General features: G+C 33.5%; 1 protein-coding gene across 1 annotated transcript in view; it reads left to right on the plus strand.

The window, feature by feature from the left end:
* Positions 1 to 14,888, plus strand: part of LOC126886957 (activin receptor type-2A) — a 182,129-nt gene that overhangs the window by 35,312 nt on the left and 131,929 nt on the right. Inside the window, exons 3-4 of the mRNA XM_050654145.1 lie at positions 7,752 to 7,911; positions 14,201 to 14,337. Coding sequence (XP_050510102.1) covers positions 7,752 to 7,911; positions 14,201 to 14,337 — 297 coding nt within the window. The remainder of the gene's footprint in view (positions 1 to 7,751; positions 7,912 to 14,200; positions 14,338 to 14,888) is intronic.

Consider the following 14,888-nt stretch of genomic DNA (forward strand, 5'->3'; position numbering starts at 1 on the left):
TCAAGCAGGTTTTAGTCCAGAATCCTGCATAGACCACATTAATATTGTGAGGGTAATAATGTAACGGTTGAATGGAACACATCCCTGTACATGGTTTTTGTTGATTTCTAACGTGCCTTTGACAGCTTATCTCATGCTGCTACAGCTACAGCTATTATCGTCGAAAATTATGTGGCCGATAATCTTGAACGCGAGGTTTCGGGAATGGTAGGTAGGTAAACGGAACGGAAAGTGGGCATATACTATATTATTTGTATTTAATAATATTTTATGTAAACAGAAATCCACGGATATGGAGAGTAAACGGAATGTATAGTGAGAATCGACCTTAACTCACTTTCGTTGGAAAGTTAAAGGAAGACTAGACTGTGAACAGCTAACTAACTCATTATCTCATTAATTTCACCCCCAATTTTAATTTAAGTCAGAGCGCATCATATATGCGTACGCACTTCGCCCTGCCTGAGGGTGAGGGTTGAAAACACAGTATTCATCCGACTACACAATAGTTCACATCGTACATGTTGTCGCTAGTAAATTGCAATAAATACATAGCATTTATAGTGTCTTTCAATTTCAATTCAGTATATACAGAACATTTCAAGCGTAAGCTACAATAGGTCTGTACAAGTTTATATTTCGCAAACAAACGACAGTTGAAATTATAGAGCGTCATATCTCATTAACCCATTTTAGCCCAGCGTTGTATAGATGTTGAAAAAGTATCTATTCGTTACAAAGTACTCGTTACTTACGAATACCGAAAGTAACGATTACTATACAGAGAGGCAAATCGTTACTTTGATTACTCTGATTACTTCGTACCAATCGTATCAGAGCGAGTAACGACTATTGTATCTACTTTGATTACTTTGATTTCTTCGTTACTTCGTACCAATCGTATCAGAGCGAGTAACGACTATTGTATCTACTTTGATTACTTTGATTACTTCCGTTACTTCGTACCAATCGTATCAGAGAGAGTAACGACTATTCTATCTACAACCAGTACACTTGATTACTTTCTACCAATCGTATCCCAGCGAGTAAAAACAGATCGGTGACGGTCGTTGTTATATTGGAATACCTATACAAAATACCTACTTACTGAGAAATACGATTCTCGATATGATTACCGGTACATAAATACAAAAGTAACAAAAGTAATCACAGTAATCAAATCATTTTTATCCCTTAAACAGATCGGTGAAGGTCGTTGTTATATCGGAATACCTATACAAAATACCTACCTACTGAGAAATACGATTCTCGATACGATTACCGGTACTCAAATACAAAAGTAATCATAGTAATCAAAGTAACGAATACTGTATTATTGTTTGTATGTACAAAAGTAACGATTTGTAACGAATACTCGAAAGTAACTATAATCAACATCGCTACAGCGTTGCCATATGGCATCGCGAATCGGGTGTCTATAAAAATATTCCTAGTGTATAAAATTTGTCTTTTTAACACACATGGTGCTGAAGGTCGCTTCAGTAAGATTGTCCGAACACGTGTTTTCTAATCTAGTTGTTTATTGTGAATCTACACGTTGGCAAAAGACGTTTGTAAACAGCGAATTTTTGTGTGTTACGTTCAAAATGGACATTCATTTCAAGTAAGTAATACTGTTTGGTTAAGTTATAACTTTTTCGCGTAATTTCGTAATAAATATTAAGCAAACAGATGAAACTTTAGTAATAATGTTGTAAAATACATAAAATTATTATTTGAGGTGCATTTATAGTGACTGTGATCTCAGTGTTGCCATGTGGCAACGCTAGGTCAATACGCTACTATTATTTAATTATTTCTATATATTTTTTCAGACGGGTTTTCACTTTGAGACTCCAAGAAACATATGAGGATGATTTAGATGTGAATCAGATATTCATTGAACCTTCTGAGATTATTTGTCTTCGATTGAAAGAAATAATGGCATTATATTCATAAGGTGGTTGGACAACAATGCAGTGACAGTTGCTTCGAACGCCTTTGTCTCAAAAAAGATTCTATAGCCGAACACAAACATATTCGAGTACCACGACCTTTTTCCATTAGCCAGTATAATAGTGGAACGGGTGGAACTGACATAATGGACGGAGATGTCAGTCAATATAGGATTGCAATACGTTCGAAAAAATGGTTGTGGCTAGATATGGAATTGCGCCTCAAAGGAGTGGAAGATCCGCTACATCAAGAAATAATATTTCCTTGAACAGAATTAGTGATGATTTCAGGTATGATGGAAGAGATCACCTTTTGGTAACCACTTCAGAGAAAAAAGAAGAGATGTACAGGTGAAGGATGTTCGTCAAATATTTGTACAATGTGCAAAAAATGTAATGTCGTTACGTTTAGAATGTAATTTTATATTTCATCAACATTGAGTAACAAAGCTGAATAAATGGTTTTAACATGCATGTGTAGTAATTTTCTGAAATAGTCTGTGCGATCTCATAAAGATCTAGCGTTGCCATATGGTAACGTGCATTTTTGAAAAAACTACGAAACTTTTTTTGAAAATAATAAATATTTTGGTTTAATTTAACTCATTGTGGATTAACTTTAGCAAAATACCGACAATTTTCGAAAATTAATAATTCGGCCTTTAATGGGTTAATGTAAACAATCGACAAGTCTGTACAATGTTTCGCAAACAAACGACAGTGCAAATTCTAGAGGGTCATATCTCATTAATGTAAACAATCGACAGATCTGTACATGTTATATGTATGTATTTACATGTCTGTAAACAAACAAACGAGTTCAAATTATCGAATAAAGAACCTCCAATTTCAAATTATTGAATGCCGGCGGGTAAAGGACGATACACATCTGTTCGTTGAAAATATATTTACAGCGAACTTATCGCAATCTCATCACGATCCATGGAAAGGGACGAACCAACTACAAACCAACACTTGTGCGAAGTTACTTGTGCGCATTTAATGTCTAGTTTGGGTATTGATTACATTGTGTTTCTCACGTTTGTTATATCTAGGAACACGTCATTCATACAATATCGATGCGACGACACGAACAGACAATATCGCTGCGTTACGCCGTCCAAATTGAACTGCGAATATCCTTTGTGTTCGTCCCCAAAAAGCGACAGGCCGTGGTTCGAGACGAGCGAAGAACGAACAGCTCGCAAGCGGTTCGTCCCGCCGTACAAATTAGCGTTCGCAAACAGTTCGGCTTGCATATATGTGCACCAACCTTTGTGAACCAGATATCGTTCTTCAACTTCAAATTATGTACCGAGGGTACCAATTAATATTGATTTTATTCCATTTATTGATTATTTTTCAAAGAATCGGCAAAAACTTGAAATTATTCAGCGATTCAAATTAACTAGTGTCACCTTATCGAGAGTCAACTGTATTTCAAATTAAATGTTATGGACGCAAAAATTCAAAGAAAATTATTTTTAAATAGCTTTTAAAAATATTTCTGATAGTTGGGGAGGCAAGTATGCTAAATTTGCAGTTACTCGAGCGTTATGGGAACCTATTGGGTTGTGAAGATTAGATCCTAACACCAAAAAAAAAATGTTAAATAAGTTTTCCATTTTAGTGGGGACTTTCCCATTTTTTAATTTAATTTTCCATTTTAAATCGTTTTTCTCGATTGTGGCGCCATCTAACTATAACTCGAAAAATTATCTCTAATAAAAGCTACTTATTTTTACGTAAGGAACCCAAATCTGCAATAGGGAGTTTTTGTGCACACAAATACGTAAACGAAACGTATCTTTTAGACATATACGCATGCGCATTAATGGTTGAACTAACGCATCGAGATACGTATTACCTATCGTAACGCTCTGATACGTACGTTCAGACGCATCCCTATCGAGACGAAAGTTACCGAATGCACAAGGGGATCTTGCCCAATTATCAAATCAACATTTCGTCAGCGCACCGCCCGTGTATGGCGTGTATAAACATTTAACATTTAAGGCTATATTGGTTTAGTCTATTTGAGTAAAATTATTCTTTGCTTGTTACTGGAAAGTGGAACTTCATAGTAGATTTAAAATTTGCTTGTTTTTTAAGTTGTCTATTAATAAAGCGAAACAAACAAATCTTGTATTTAACAGATAGTGATCACCACTCACCGCAATAACTAGATAAACAAATGTCCTAATTTCAGTAAAATTTTCAAATAAATGTGAACCAACTCTTTACATTATACTGGAATTCTGATGTAGGTACAATAATTTACAACTAAAAAGTGGGTATAAACAAAAATAAAAAATTTAAAAGCAAGGAAAAATAATATTTTTACATTTAAATAGGGCAATTAAAACCATACAATTTCATCATTCACATTTATCTTTTTTTTTACATTTTTGTATATGAATTGTATATTGTGTGAATATTGTTTTATTTTTTTAATGTCAACAGAATTTAAAAATGACTTTACGTTACGTTAGGCAGTTACAAAAACTCCCTATTAGCGTTCATCATTCTTACGATACGTAAGTGCTTTACATATAGGGAGATACGTTACGTTAGGTAGTTACAAAAACTCCCTATTAAACAATGGGGGCTCCTATTTAAGATTTTACAGTCACCCCATACCCACCTCCGTGGTCGTGTGTGATATCATTCGATAGATTTTAAAAAAATATTGAACACGTATTTTTCAGTTTTTTGATCTGATGTTCATTTCGCTAAATATCGCCGGGTTGATATTTAAAATTTTAAAGTTACCTACCACGGTCATGTTTGATATCATTCGATAGATTTTTGAAAAATATTGAATACGTATTTTTTTTGTTTTTCGATCTGACGTTCCTTTCATATTCGTTTTTTTTTTCTGTGAAACTTTGTGACTCTCCCATTTCCTTACGCATCGCTCAAATTAATCATCATATTTTTGAAATATACACTGTTATGCATGTCTTACCTTATCTTAATCTGACGATTTCGAGTTTTTCTAAGGATATGTAGTCTTTTTTTTTTCGACCCCCTTAACGAATTCCCCTGTATTCTTTTGAAAAATACTAAACCCGTATTTTTTAGTTTTTCGATCAGACGTTCCTTTCATATTCGTTTTTTTTTCTGTGAAACTTTGTGACTCTCCCATTTCCTTAGCCCCGCTCAAATTAATCATCATATTTTTGAAATATACACTGTTCTGCATGTCTTACCTTATCTTAATCTGACGATTTCGAGTTTTTCTAAAGATAGGTAGTCTTTTTTTTTTCGACCCCCTTAAGGTGATACAGTAGCGATCAACAAGTAGCCAAAACGCGTTCCAAGATTGCGGCTATAATTTTGAATATTTTTTCGAGATATTTGGCACACGTATTCGTAATATACTAAAGAATGGCGGTACAGAGCCCAATTTGAAAAATATATTAATATGTGGAAATTACTCTGTAATTAAATACAATATTAAAAAAACGAGCATGTACCGCCATTAAGAAGATCAAAAAAATACACTTCCTTCAAATAAATTTTTTTATCCGATGCCTAAATTTTGTGTCATTTTGGAACTACTAAAAGTTTTTATTTCATTAGTAGTTCCAAAATGACACAAAATTTAGGCATCGGATAAAAAAGTTTATTTGAAGAAAGTGTATTTTTTTGTTCTTCTTAATGGCGGTACAGACTCGTTTTTTTAATATTGTATTTAATTATAGAGTAATTTCCACATATAAATATATTTTTCAAATTGGGCTCTGTACCGCCATTCTTTATTATATTACGAATACGTGTGCCAAATATCTCGAAAAAATATTCAAAATTATAGCCGCAATCTTGGAACGCGTTTTGGCTACCTGTTGATCGCTACTGTTTCCTCTTAACGAATTCCCTGTATTTTTTTGAAAAATATTGAACACGTATTTTTTAGTTTTTCGATCTGACGTTCCTTTCATATTCGTTTTTTTTCTGTGAAACTTTGTGACTCTCCCATTTCCTTACGCCCCGCTCAAATTAATCATCATATTTTTGAAATATACACTGTTCTGCATGTCTTACCTTATCTTAATCTGACGATTTCGCGTTTTTCTAAGGATAAGTAGTCTTTTTTTTTCCGACCCCCTTAACGAATTCCCCTGTATTAAGAGTCCATATATGGTAGGGGTCATGGGCGCCCATATAAAAATTTTTAGGGGGGGCAGACGTGAAGATTTTGCACATTACATTTTGTCTTCTTTGGATCATGATACTATAAATAACAAGATAGTATCTTCCCGTAGCGCAAATACGTCCGAATTCGCGCATCGCATGACGTAACTGGAGACCGGAATTTGAATTCTTGTTGTTAGCTTATAGTCCAGGCTGTATCGTTGCCCCTGTTAGGTAACATATTCCGATTTGATTTTGTTGCACAAACTCACTTAAAAAGAGTTCCTTATAACAAATATACCCAGGGCCGGGAGGTGTCGCGGTCGGAAAATTGTTTAAACAATTTTTTTAAACAAATTCAAAAAATCAATTTTTTCACTTCAAAAAAATCAATTTTTTCACTTCATATATTTTTTTTTGATTCGTTGGGTCATTATGAGCCAAAAAAGTATCTTGTAATTTTTCTCTAAAATTGACTGTTGTTGAGTTATATTCGATTTAAAATTTACGGTAAGCGGTATTTTTGGTAAGCGGATCCCGCTTACCAAAAAAAAGTTGATTAATATCAAGCTGAAAATTTGTTAATAGCTTAACGGTGTCTAGTCGGACAAAATTTGATGTATGGGAACAGGGGAAGTTTTAATTGTGGAACAGTTTAAAAATTTGGAACGACAGATTACGAAAACGTTCCATGTGTTTTGTCGGATAGAACTTCCAATTGATTTGTTACCATTTCATTAAACCCTCATGCAAAAATCAAACTGGTGTTTATCACCAACTGGGCATTTTAATGAGTGGAACACGAAGAACATGTCAAATGACAGAAATCATGTTGGTTAGTAATAGCAGTCTGATTTTTGCAAGAGAGTTTAATGAAAGGGTAACAAATCAATTGGATGTTCTGTCCGACAAAATACATGAGACGTTTTCGTAATCTGACGTTCCAAATTTTTAAACTGTTCCACAATTAAAACTTCCCCTGTTCCAGTACATCAAAGTTTGTCCGACTAGACACCGTTAAGCTATTAACAGATTTTCAGCTTGCTATTAATCAACTTTTTTTGATACGCGGGATCCAGGTCTATTATAATGATCCAAAAAATCTAAGAAAATTGAACAAATCGAAAAAATTAATGTTTTGAATTTGTTTAAAAAAATTGTTTAAACAATTTTCTGACCGCGGCACCTCCGGCACCCTTCGGATTTGTTATAAGGAACTCTTTTTTAGTAAGGTTGTGCAAAAAAATCGAATCGGAATAATTTACCTAACGGGGGCGACCATACATCCTGGACTATACAACCGCGAGCAATTCAAACTAATCAGAAATCATTCGGTCATTACGAACTTGGGTCTCCAGTTACGTCACGACTCCCTTCTCTTCGAGATGCGCAATATATTATCTTGTTATTTATAGTATCATGCTTTGGATGACAATATATATTTTAAAGCACCCGAAAAGATAGGGGGCAACGCCCCCACCCTGCCCATGGGTATGGGCGCCTGTGGTAGGGGTACATGTACAGGGTACAAGGTTTCTCCCCATGTAATTTTCTGACGTGCTCGAGTAACTGTAAAATTCCCCTGTTGGGCTCCCTACCATGGGCATTCATAGTAAGCTTGTATTGAGTTGTTCAAACATAGTACTTTTATTTTCTCAGGGTTGTTTCGTAAATGGAGCTGATTGCGTTAACCAGACAAGATGTGTGGCTACTTCTGTAGCTCCCAAAAATAACCTACTCTTCTGCTGCTGTGAGGGACATATGTGTAATAGGAACTTCACTTGGGAACCTAGGCCAACTGAAGCTGCCCCACCAAGTAGTAAGTACCTACTGCTACAAGTTGATATTTAATACACATAAGAATTTAATTAACAGTACTGTCACACTTTTTAATAATTTTTTACATGTTTTTATACCATCAGATCTTCATCTCTCAAGTATAGTCCAGGAACCGAAACTTTTCACCTCGCAATTTTTACAGAATGGATCGATTTGCTTGAAAATTTGAGAATAAGTAGTGGATAGTCCAATGATCAAAATCTATATGATGCCGAAAGGCGCTTTTACCATGGGGATGGTTGCCACCCCATTTCGGCGGTGGAAATTTTTTATTATAAACTGCGCGTCATAGAAAACGGGCACCCTAAAAAATGGGTCATTTTTGATGTCGCGTATCTCCTAAACCTGTTCTCCGATTTAAGTGATTTTTTGAATATGTTATAGCCCTATTCTTTGTCAATATCACTGTATTAATATTTTTGCAAAACAGGTAAATTTTCATTATATACCGGGTGTACGAATCAAACTGTGTTTTTTTCTCAAAGTTCGCAACACCCTGTGGCATATTCTAGCATTTATAAAATACTGAAATTAAAACCCAACTATAGCCTCAGGTTTTCTTAACATTCTGTTTTTTGATTCATTCATTTATGATGGATAATACAAAAGTTATGTACTTTAACAACTAGGCATGCTCTTTATCAGTACAGGGTGTTTCTAAAGAAGTACGACAAACTTGAAGGGGTAATTCTGCATGAAAACATAATGACCGGTTGCTTTATAAACATATGTCCGCAAATGCTTCCGACATACAGGATGTTGAATTTTTTCTTAAAAACTGACGATTTATTTATTGCCCTAAAACCGGTTGAGATATGCAAATGAAATTTGGTGGGTTTTAAGACGTAATTTTTGAACATTTTTTGATATACAATTAAGAATTTTTTATTCACCATTGGCGTACATACGAATAATATGTTCGGTCATATTACCCGTATGCGCTCCAATAGTGAATATAAAATTCTTAGTTGAATGTCAAAAAATGCGCAATAACCATCTCTTAAAATCTACCAAATTTCATTTGCATATCTCAACCGGTTTTAAAGCAATAAATAAATCATCAGTTTGTAAGAAAAAATTTAACATCCCGTATCTCGGAAACGAAGCTTTTGCGGATATATGATTATAAAGCAAACTGTCATTATTTTTAATGCAGAATTATCCCTTAAAGTTTGTCGAACTTATTTAGTCCCTAAAACACTTTAGACTTATAACACCCTGTACTGATGAAGAACATGGCTAGTTGTTAAAGTACATAACTTTTGTATTATCCAACATAAGCGAATGAATCAAAAAACAGAATGTTAAGAAAACCTGAGGCTATAGTTGAATTTTAATTTCAGTATTTTATAAATGCCAGAATAATCCACAGGGTGTTGCGAACTTTGAGAAAAAAAACACAGTTTGATTCGTACACTCGGTATACAATGAAAATTTACCTGTTTTGCAAAAATATTATTACAAAGATATTGACAAAGAATAGGGCTATAACATATTCAAAAAACCACTTAAATCGGACAACAGGTTTAGGAGATACGCGACATCAAAAATGACCCATTTTTTAGGGTGCCCGTTTTCTATGACGCGCAGTTTATTTTGACCGCAAAAGTTGGTAAAAACTTTCATTCTAAACAAAAAACATTCTGTACATTGTTTTGATAAAATTAATAGTTTTCGATTTATTCGCTATCGAAAGTGTTAGTTTTATATCGAAAAAATCAATGTTTTTAATTATTTTTCTGCTAATAACTCCAAAAGTTTTCGTTTTATCAAAACAACTTTACTTAACAAAATGTACCTTTTGAAAAAATAAACAAAACAGTTTTTCTTAATTTTCTTTAAGAGCAATAATAATCGAGCTATACTTTATTATATGTTAGCTCTTCTTCGTCAAATGCTATATTGTAGTTTCAAAGTCAAAAGACGGGAGGGAAAACTATGCATTTTTCGAGGATAACTTGTTCAAACTAATTTAAATTATTTAAAAATATCTATCTCTAGAAATAAAACAAAGGTTTCTAGCTCAAAAATTAAGTGACTTATAATGAAAAGAATGTCAGTCCCTATTTTTTTCAGCGAAAAAGTGATCGGAAGCAACCGCCTAATCACCACCGTAATTAAAATTCGTCATTGACCTTATTTGGTCTTCTTTTTTTATGTATTATTAATAGTCTCTAGAAGTTCGACCGGCTTACAATGATTAGTTTTTAAAACAATTGAGTTAAAAGCGAATAACGAATTTTTGTAGTTTAGAAAAAAATGGCCTTTTCTTCAGCATATAAAGATTCGAATCAGAGATACAAAAAAATGTTTAAATATGAAACTGTAGCTTATTTAATTCCCAAGAACCTGATTTGCAAAAATTTGCAAAAAAGTCACCTCTTTTTGCGACTCAGGATTTTTTTTTTATTTTGAGAAATGGCTTTGGCAGAGCCAATTAGCCAGACTTGTTTGTGATTGATTGCAGATTCATAGTCATAAATTTCTTATAAACATAAGTACATTCTACAATATTATTTTTATAGATACATTGGTACATTGTGTAGCTTTTTTTTTGTTTTGTTTTTTTTTAATTATTTTACTGTTTTTTTAATTTTTTTTAATTTTTTCAAACCACATTAACAAATTATGCCTATTATATTACGTTTACAACTTGTATTTACATAATTTAACATAATGACTCAGGATTTTAAAAAAATTTAATATCAATAGGCTTAATGATCTTGCAAAAAACTACAAAATTCTTTTTTACCAAAATTTGTAAGATAAAAAATAAAAAAAAGTTACGGTTAAAAAATCAATATATTTTTTTGAAAAAAAAAAAAGGAGAAATCCAATTGGAAGAGATACGAAAGAATGCTTAAATATGAAATTGTAGCGTATTTCATTTCCAAGAAGCTGGTTTGAAAAATTTTTTGCTACGTCAAAAATTGAGTGAATCGTAAATGAGCCTATATCGAAGAACATTGATTTTTTCGATATAAAACGTAACACTTTCGGATAGCGAATAAATCGAAAACTATAAATTTTATCAAAAAAATGTATAGAACATTTTTTGCTTAGAATGAATGTTTTTATCAACTTTTGCGGTCAAAATATAATATGAAATTTCCACCCCCCGAGACGGGGTGGCAACCACCCCCATGGTAAAAGCGCCTTTCGGAAACATAGATTTTGATCTTTGGACTATCCACTAATATTCTCAAATTTTCAAGCAAATCGATCCATTCTGTTAAAATTGCGAGGTTTTGTCCTATATTAAGCTTCATTACTTGGACTAGTATGTCATTTTATACAAGGTGAAACCGGCGGGTTCGTTGGAAAAAATCTCCCCATGAGATTTTTTTGCATAATCATATTCGTGAGACATCCCAGAATAAGGTTCAAGAAGTCGCCCACGGGAAAAGTGGTCAAAATTTTTTTTTCATTTTTTTTTAATCAAATTGCAAAAATCAACATTTTGGTCACGGAAACATTTTTTGTAGGTTTTTTGGATCATTCTGAACAAAAAAGATCTCTTATAATTTTTCTCCGAAGTTGCTCGTTTTGGAGTTATAAGCAATTTAAAATTAAAAAAAAAAAACGAAAAGTTGCGATTTTTAAGGCTAATAACTCGTTAAAAGTTATTATTATGAAAGTCAGGAAGTGATCAAATAAAAGTTTAAAGCCCGCCCTACAAGATCCTGAAGAAATTTTTGTCATTATTTTATCACTAAGCTGTTATTTTTAAGTAAAAATAATGAGCGCCACACACGTATTAGGCGGCCGGCAATGATGAGTGCGAGAGAGATGCCATTCCGGCAGTCAATGGTGCATCTTACTCGCACTCACATTTACAGCCGTGTCAATACGATCTTACGGCTCATTATTAATAATTAAAAATAACAGTTTAGTAATAAATTCATGACACAAATTTCTTCAGGATCATGTAGTGGAGGCCTTAACCTTCCGATGACCAACCTTTTTTTGTTACACGGATGACCAAGGGGGGGGGGGGAAATGACCCCAGGTCAAAAATGTCAAAAATGACAACAAAAAAATGAAGTTTTTTTATGGCATGGACTTTATGTCATTCAGCCAGTCACAACTTGAGTATTAGTGTCATGTGTAGTGTGTATGTTGAGTAAGTGTCTTGTTACTTTGCAAAGTTGACGTCATTAGCGTAAAACTACTTGGAATTACACATAATAGACGGTATTTTACTAAATTTCAACTTCAGAATATATGTTTTATTCGTAAAATATAGGGAATTTTTTTTATTTCAAAATATGAGGATATCTAGAATGAATGAAATAAAAAAATAATGAGTTAAAAATTGAAAATACTTTTGAATTTATTAAAGAAAAACATACGCTGGGGTCACAATTTCCCCCGCTTGGTCATCCGAAGGTTAATCATTGATTTGGTCACTTTCTAAATTTCATAATAATAATTTTTAACCAAGTTATTGAGTTTAAATGGCCATATTCGCGTTTTTCAAATTTTAAATTGCTTATAACTCTAAAACGACCAACTTTAGAGAAAAATTACAAGAGACCCTTTTTATCCAGAATGGCCCAAAAAACCTAAAAAAATTGTCTAGACCGAAAATATTAATTTTTACAATTTTATTAAAAAAAATTGTTAAAAAATTTGGACCAGTTTTCGCGTGGGCGACTTCTTGAACCTCATTCTGGGGTGTCTCACAAATGTGATTATGCAAAAAAATCTCATGGGAATATTTTTTCCAACGAACCCGCCCTTTTCGCCTTGTCTATTTCGTTTATCTGCGTTTGGTGCATACACCTGAATAATATTAACGTTAAAGGGAGAATCCCTTGTTTTGTAACAACATTGCTCTGTCTGAGAGCGATCCAAAATTTGAAACTGAAACGTTTTCATAACTTTTGTAGTTACTGTGTTAGGTACTTCACTCAAACCTCGAAAGTCTATATTTAGTCTGTTCATTTCTTGTCACACATTTGCTTACTTTCCTGCTTCATACAGACTTATGATGTTCCAAGTTTTATTGTGTTCCTCCCTGAGATCCTTAACTCCTTCTAGACAAGGCGAAACCGGCGGGTTCGTTGGAGAAAATATTCCCATGAGATTTGTTTGCATAATCATATTCGTGAGACATCCCAGAATAAGGTTCAAGAAGTCGCCCACGTGAAAAGTGGTCCAAATTTTTTTTCAATTTTTTTTTAATCAAATTGCAAAAATCAGTATTTTCGGCCCGGACACATTTTTTTTAGGTTTTTGGTCCATTCTGGACAAAAAAAAGGTCTCTTATAATTTTTCTCTAAAATTGCTCGTTTTCGACTTATAAGCAATTTAAAATTGAAAAAAACGAAAAATGGCGATTTTTAAGGCTAATAACTCGTTAAAAGTTATTATTATGAAAGTCAGAAAGTGATCAAATAAAAGTTTAAAGCCCGCCCTACAAGATCCTGAAGAGATTTTTGTCAATATTTTATCACTAAGCTGTTATTTTTAAGTAAAAATAATGAGCGCCATGCACGTATTAGGCAGCCGGCAATGATGAGTGCGAGAGAGATGCCATTCCGGCAGTCAATGGTGCATCTTACTCGCACTCACATTTACAGCCGCGTCAATACGATCTTACGGCTCATTATTAATAATTAAAAATAACAGCTTAGTAATAAATTAATGAAACAAATTTCTTCAGTTCCCAGTCGCTTTTGCCCCACTCTCGCATTGCTAGTCGCATAGAAACGTACGGGTTTTAACAGGGAAAACCCGCATTCACCACTGGTGAATTACAAATTGCGTACTGCCAGTATTACTTCTTGAGATCAAAGTGCCGACATGGAAGAGGTTTTACCACAGTATAAAGAGGGACACTAGAACCACTCTCCGAAAAATTGGAAGTAAAATCTTTAGTCGTGCATGGCGACCGCGCAATGTTCCTAGTCGCTTTTGCCCCACTCTCGCATTGCTAGACGCATAGAAACGTATGGGTTTTAACAGGGAAAACCCGCATCCACCACTGGTGAATTACCAATTTCGTACTGCTGGTATTACTTCTTGAGATCAAAGTGCCGACATGGAAGAGGTTTTACTGTCCCTCTTTATACTGTGGTTTTACTGTCCCTCTTTATACTGTTCCCAAACTTTTAGCAAGATTATTGTTAATATTTATGTTCCACGTTTAAAGCGTTTTATTTTTCATAAAAAACATCGAATTTGTCGTTTCTGTAAATATTTAAATTAACGAAACACAAAAAGTACAAAATGAAATTGTTAACAATGTTCTTCTTTTATTATAGCATCAGTGCCAATGCATGAAAATTCGGGCTACAATTTCTACTATGGTATTTGGATTAGCGTCGGTCTAGTAGCTTTCGGCGTGATTGCTGCTTTAGCATATTACTGGACCAGGAGGAATAAGCATTACTTCAATGGGGTAAGTACCAGCTCAAACTCTCTTTTCAAAAATTATGTAAATCTGAATCTGCATTAAAAATTGTATAATCAGAATGTCTTTAGTAGTGCAACGGAATGTAATACATGAAGAGAATTTTAAACACTTTGTTCGCAATAAATATACAACTGAATTTAAATATATCTCACCCCGACTTCATTAGTGCCATAACACTGTGGTTCCAAATGCCGAAAAGATGGTCATGGAACTTTAAAAGCGTATATTGTTCTACATAAATCTGACATTATTTTTTTTTAACAAAATGGCGGATCCAACATGGTGGAAAGAAATTGAAAATATCAATCAAAACGCAAAATTGTTTATCAAATTTAGTAGTTTAAGGTCCCTGATTACAAATCTAACATTATTTTTTGAAAAACAAAATGGCGGACCATATGACCGAAAGAAGTTCAAAAATGTTATTTTAAACGCACATTTTTTTGAAATTTTATATTACAAGGGACTTTTAAAATTGATAATTATCAATACGTTTTCTCTTTGAAGTACAATATTCAGATCTTATTACTTATGTA

This window comes from Diabrotica virgifera, chromosome 6, assembly GCF_917563875.1.
Source record: "Diabrotica virgifera virgifera chromosome 6, PGI_DIABVI_V3a".
Taxonomy (NCBI): domain Eukaryota; kingdom Metazoa; phylum Arthropoda; class Insecta; order Coleoptera; family Chrysomelidae; genus Diabrotica; species Diabrotica virgifera.